The sequence below is a fragment of the Morus notabilis genome, unplaced genomic scaffold, assembly GCF_000414095.1.
Source record: "Morus notabilis unplaced genomic scaffold, ASM41409v2 Scaffold5, whole genome shotgun sequence".
Classification (NCBI taxonomy): Eukaryota; Viridiplantae; Streptophyta; class Magnoliopsida; order Rosales; family Moraceae; genus Morus; species Morus notabilis.
In genome coordinates, this window is record NW_010363077.1 from 4,131 (window position 1) to 11,029 (window position 6,899).

Genomic DNA, 6,899 nt, shown 5'->3' on the forward strand with positions numbered 1-6,899 from the left:
ACCTTAGATTTGACAATCTAATCAGCATTGAGGTTAAAATAGTAGTTTGACACCTTAAAATTTGACCAAAATTTTTGTTAAAAGGGTGGTTTTATATAAGAAATTAAAACACGAGATGGTCATTGTGTTCTTAGAAACACAAGGTAAAAAAGTAACATTTCGTAAGAACACATGTGAGATTTACGTTTTATCGCCTTTTTGTTTTTTTTTTTCCTGGTAACGGCGATGGCGAGCGGGAGGGCGGTAGCAATATTCTTGGGTGCATGGCGATGGCAGCTTTTGGGCTTCGAAGCTTAAACATTGGAATATATAAGAGTTTGTTTTGTTTGATTCCAAACTCTCTTAGAATTCAAAATTGAAGACTGATTTGTTTAACCACTCGACCACTGGCGATTTGAGGTGGCACCATAAATTCCAATCGATTTTGGTTTATTTGGCTCAGTGTGGCTCGATTTTAAGTCCTTTTTTTTTTTTTCTTCAACTCCATTTTAGTCTTTAAATTTTTAAACGTTTCAAAATTAATTCTTGAGGTTTAATTTTATTTCAGTTTCAATCTTTACGTTACTAAGGTGTTAAATATTGGACGAATATGTTAAAATTATGATAAAAAAATAAAAAAATCTAAAATTGAGGGACTAAAACAACACAAAAAGTAAAAGTTAATTTTCATGAATAATCTCTAAATTTTAGCTGTTTCTAATTATGGTCTCTAATTTGTACAAATTCCATCAAATATTTAACATTTAGGGTCTGCTTGTTTAATGCGTTTAAACTTTTAGTTTTGATTTTGCTACAATATTTTCTTCTCATAAAGAATTTGAATTTTAAATGTCAAAATAAAAAATCACTAATTTAAACGCATGAACAAAACGAGCCATTAATTAATGAAATGACTGAAACTGAAACAAATTAAAATCTTATAGATTAATTATGAGACATTTTAAAAGTCTTGAAGGTAAATCTAAGAAACTATTTTTGAGATTGATCCTATTTATACAAGTAGATTCGTGTTACCGTTGTGCAGTATGTGTGGTGGAATACATATAACTTTATTCTTTTGGCCACAGAAACATATGGAAATTGACATTTGCTAGAGTACATGAACTAATTTGCTCCTGTAACATCAAAGTGTCGTTTTTGTGTTCGTACTATTAGAACCTCATTTGCCACGTCACCAGACATGTTTGGATTTTATTATTAGAGATTTCAATTATTTTAGTTTTTTTTTTCTTTCCATTTTTAAATAATAAAGAGGGAAAATCGGTTTAGTGAGATGAGCAGAGGAAACTACCATTACCAGCCACATTAGCCAAGTGCATGAATCCAACCTCGCTCCCTCCCTCTATATAAACCCCACTTCCTCGGCTTCTTCTTCTCAGTGCTCAAACACTCGAAACCAAAACAACAAGAGAAGTTACAAAAACAAAAATGCCTTCTTCATCTATAATTCTGGTTTCCAAATGCACAATTGTTCCTGAGCAGAATTCCACAATCAAATCTCTGAAACTCTCGGTTTCGGATCTTCCGATGTTGTCCTGTCAGTACATCCAAAAGGGCGTTCTGTTCAATTCCCCGCCCTACTCCATTAACGACCTCATCAATTCGATTAAGCAGTCTCTCGCCGTCGCTCTCGTTCACTTCCCGGCGCTCGCTGGCCGTCTCGTCACCGACGACGACGGCCATGTCCACATCGTCTGCAACGACGCCGGCGTTGATTTCATCTTCGCCAAAGCCAAGCACCTCTCCGTCGACGGCATTCTCCCTCCGGACGACGACGTTCCGGATTGCTTCAAGGAGTTCTTCGCCTTCGACCGGACTGTCAGCTACACCGGCCACTTCAAGCCTCTGATGGCCGTCCAGGTCACGGAGCTCGCCGACGGAGTCTTTATAGGGTGCACGGTCAACCACGCCGTCACCGACGGGACCTCTTTCTGGCACTTCTTCAACACCTTCGCCGAGATTTGTAAAGGAGCGAAGAAGATCTCGAAGACACCGGATTTCAGCCGTGACACCATTTTCAACTCACCGGCCGTGCTCCGGTTCCCCGCCAGCGGTCCCAAGGTGACCTTCTCCGGTGACGAGTCGCTGCGGGAGAGGATCTTCCACTTCAGCAGAGAAGCGATACAGAGGCTAAAGCTCAGAGCCAACAACGGAAGCATCGTCCGTACATCTAAAGCGACGCGTAACGGTTTTGTTAATCCTGATTCGGCCGAGATTTACGGAAAACGGTTAAACGATCGAACGGCTGCGATCTCTGCTTTCCAGTCCCTCTGCGCGCAGCTCTGGCGATCCGTCACGCGCGCGAGAAATCTCGAGGGGACGAAGACGACGACGTTCCGGATGGCGGTGAACTGCCGGCACAGGGTGCGTCCTCCGATGGAGTCGCACTACTTCGGGAACGCGATTCAGAGCATTCCGACGTTCTCCGCCGCATCGGAGCTCCTGGCGAACGATCTCGGGTGGTGCGCCGATCTGCTCCACCGAAACGTGGTGGCGCACGACGACGCTACGGTGAGGCGGGGAGTAGAGGATTGGGCGAGGCAGCCGAGGCTGTTCCCTCTCGGGAACTTCGACGGCGCGTCGATCACGATGGGGAGCTCGCCGAGGTTTCCGATGTACAATAACGACTTTGGGTGGGGGAAGCCGATGGCGGTGAGGAGTGGACGGGCGAACAAGTTCGACGGGAAGATCTCGGCGTTTCCGGGGAGGGAAGGCAACGGGAGTGTGGATCTCGAGGTGGTTCTGGCGCCAACGACCATGGCCGGTTTGGAGGCCGATGAGGAGTTCATGCAGTACGTATCTGCGGTGGATTTTTCCTCTCAGTGATTTGGGCCGGATTGGGTTTGTTTCGGGCAAAGGAGAAACGGAAAAATGAGACGGCGTCGCTTTGGCCGGATTGGACTCGTTGACATGGTCAAGTTGTTGTGTAGTAGTGGGGGGGTTTTGTATATTTGCAGCGTTCTCTGTTAGTCACTTTCTCCACGTGACTTTAAAAAAATGTTTTTATATATTATATAGTATAAAAAAGCTTGCTTTTTTATCTGTTGTTTTTTTTTTTTTTTTTGGTTATTAGTAGTGTTAATCCAATCCTTAAATTATTAGTATAATGATTGTTTTGATACATGGATTTTTAATTTTAACAGATTATTACCTGAAATTAATGAAGAATTTCTGAAATTAAACGTAAATAAACATGTGTCTATCAGATAATAACTTAAAATTACAAAAGGAATTACATTAGGTGAAAAATTATTCTCATCGTTATTATAGAACTCATTACAAAAAGAGCATTTTACGTTTAATGTAATAATTTGTATAATTTTAATTTTCAGTTATTGTCCTCAAAAGCGTGATTATCTATATTTAAATGTGAAAAACCCTGAAGAATTTTGGTGTCAGAGATTAAAGAATTACTAAAAGAAAAAAAAATAAAAAAATCAATTATCAAAATTATAAATTTAAAATTAAAGGATCACAATATTCCTAATTTAGAAACTAACAATGTTAATAATCATTTTCTTTCACCATTAAAAAAAAATAATTTTCTTTCCCTTATATATATATATATATATATATTTCCTTCTTTGTGGGAACTCTTTAGGTTGAATGATGAGAGCTTAACTCGTTCACAAAAGACGTTTCTTTTCTCGGTCTCTTTCTTACTCAGGGCAAGCAAAGGGCAGCAATTTTTATTTTCCACGGAAAACACACGCACACACTAATTACCTCGTAATTTATCGCATGATAATTACCTCGTAATTTGTCTTTACATTTTACACCAATCATCATTTAAAATGAAACTTCTATTTGCTTTCCCACAAAAGACAAGACAAATACTGCAAAGGCGGTGCAAGTGAAACTGCTTAAAACTCAAAAAGTGCTTTTGCTTTAATTATTATTAACCTGTTTAAAGCTATATCAGGGTTCTTAGGAAAAAAAAAAAAAAAAAAAAAAAAAAAAAAAAACTACAAACACTACTTTCGTTGTGGAAGAATTTATTCTAATAGTACTAAACCATGTCTTAAAAAAGAAAGAAACTCTTTTCTAGAGAAATAAGTTTAATTTTCCTTTTCTTTTCATGAACAGTTTGTGGTTTACAATTAGATTCTCGAACCATTCCATCAAAAAACATATATTCTGGAACCAGATCATGAATGAAAGAAATTGCATTGAAATCTATTCTGTCTTAGGATCTATTCAAACGCAAAAGACGTATTTACTAAAGTAAGGGATCAAATTGGATACTGTATTAATATATATATATATATGTATATGTATATGTGATTGTACTCATCATCAATGGAGTGGTCATCTTCTTTCAGGGTTGGGACAAATTCGATATTTGATATACGCAATAAAAGTTGGGTCCATCACGGTGTTTAGTCAAAGAGGATCCATAAATAGAATTGAGTTAATTTCTTTCCGTTTCATTCATATACCTTATAATTTCATCTATGGAAGATTAAGATAAATAATAATAATAATAATAATAATAGTTGTCTTTCCAAGTCTGCCGTTTCATGCAATGGGACCTATGGACTTTGGTCACTCTGTTATTAGGATTGACAAAAAAAAAAACAAGAAACTTTTAAGATTTACTCTATCCAACAATGACAGAGACAACATAGTGGAGTGGTTCATATTGAATTTGTTGGAGCCCTCCAAATTGACCCAATTAGAGTGTTCCTCAACCGTCCCGTCCAAAGTGCTTTCAGCTTTGTGTTGGAGGTGCCTGTTTGCTGAGGCAGAGTTAAAGGAAAGAACTGTGAAACTTAGGCTCCGTTCATTTTAACGATTTGAATTTAAAATTTGAGTTTTGTTACAGTAAAAAACTCTCAGAAATAATCACATCTAATTTTTTTATTATAGTAAAAAGCTCTCATATAAAGTCACATCTCAATTCGAATTAAAATCTCGAATCAACAAACTAAACGGACCCTTACTTTACGTTCACCAAAAAAAAGAAAAATGAAACTTACTTTGTCCCACACAATTTATAATGGCGTATGGGCTTTTTTTTTTTTTTTTTTTTTTTTTTTTTTTTGCATTTTCATGCATACTATGATTGATTCTTCTTTATTTTATTTATTTATTTATTTTTTTTGCTTGCTTTTTATCCCCCCATTATGAAAGAACTCTGGTCTTTGTGATAGAAGGAGCTCCACATCAAACTTATAATATTGACCACTAAAAGTGCTACCAAGTTAAAGCAGAACATTTGGAGCCCAAAACATTCTCGTCCTGGTAAAATTACAAGCGAGAAGAGGCCGAGGGTCAGTTGTTTGCTAAGAACATTTAAATGATTGACATTTTGTGGGGTCTTAAAATAGTGTAATATCAATTTATGGTATAGATTTTAACAGAATAAATTGGTATCTATATTATTTTTTTTATTTTCTTCTCAATTAGGAAAACCGTATGCTCTGCACAAGATATCTTCTATGTTTTGGTGTAAAAAAAAAAATTAGGGCATAAAAAGGGTTCATCTATGAAAGTCATATGTTGACGAGCTTTCATAAAACCTATAGGCAAAGGGGTTAGCCCCCATGATTGACTCTATGAGAATGACCCTAACCCATCCAAATCCAGCTGCATGCGTGAACAGCTTGGGGGAATGCACCGAGAAAGTTAGCTGATACATGATTCATGCTCATGCCTGGATATTAAAAGATATTATAGGGTTTTGACTAGTCAAGTCAAATGAGTTTCTGTTAGGCCAATTCCTATCAATTCATTGTTATGAACCACTTGTCGTGCCGTTATAGTTGAAAGAGTTAGAAAACTTGGAGTCAAGGCGCGGTTTTTGCTCGAAATGGACACCGGCGTCACTTGTGGACGCATCACCTTACACTCGAGGTGGATGTCGACGCCACTTTATGCCAAGGGGGACGTAACATCACCTTGTGCTTGAGGCGGGCCTCGGTACCCCATTATGCTCGAGGTGGATGCTGGTGCACCTTGCACCCGTGGCAAACCCGGAGATGACCATATGCTCGAGGTAGATGCAAACAACATGTTACTGTTAGATACTAAACGTTCCACATAAAATAATGCTTGAGGCAGGCCTTGGTACCCCATTATGCTCGAGGTGGATGCTGGTGCCACCTTGCATCCGTGGCAAACCCGGAGATGACCATATGCTCGAGGTAGATGCAAACAACATGTTACTGTTAGATACTAAACGTTCCACATAAAATAATTTTATGATAAATGAGTTTTTAAGATTTGGGTCACTCTCCCCTTGCAAGCTAGTTTTCTAACGGTGAGTTCTACTTAATGGGTTTGTAACAGTTACACTTGAGTCCGGCACTGACACCATTTATGAGGTGGACACCGATGCCACCCCAAGCTCGAGGTGGACCTCGAGCACACCCTACCCAGTCTCACGCTGATACGGATTGTTGCACGTACTATGCAATCAAAAGTACGCTTCAGGATGTTGGGAGACTACCTCTAGACACCAAAATAAGGGGGCTTCAGGATGTTGGGAGGTAGGATGTTGGGAGACTACCTCTAGACACCACCTCTAGACACCAAAATAAGGGGGCTTCAGGATGTTGGGAGACTACCTCTAGACACCAAAATAAGGGGGCTTCAGGATGTTGGGAGACTACCTCTAGACACCAAAATAAGGGGAATAACCTTGACGCTCACTTAAGTAACAACTCAAGTCGGATTCCCACCGCAGGTCCAAGGTTTCATGCCCTAGGAGTAGGACTTATCGCAATGTAAATATCTCCACTTTGCACACATTGCACTCCACTAACCACGGAGATATTACCGGTGGTGATCAATTAGAGATAAATATATGAATGTAACACCTTCTGTCGTAATGAGTGAACCCCAAAATTGACAGTAAATTTGTGATTGGTTAAGTAGTATGTGTGTGTGATGTCTGA

At 39.0% G+C, this 6,899-nt stretch overlaps 1 protein-coding gene across 1 annotated transcript; it reads left to right on the forward strand.

The window, feature by feature from the left end:
• Positions 1–1,352: 1,352 nt before the first annotated feature.
• LOC21406348 (BAHD acyltransferase DCR) lies at positions 1,353–3,040 on the forward strand. Its single transcript, XM_010103498.2, has one exon. It carries the CDS (start codon positions 1,429–1,431, stop codon positions 2,824–2,826), a length of 1,398 nt encoding a protein of 465 aa, XP_010101800.1. The 5' UTR covers positions 1,353–1,428; the 3' UTR covers positions 2,827–3,040.
• The last annotated feature ends 3,859 nt before the right edge of the window (positions 3,041–6,899 follow it).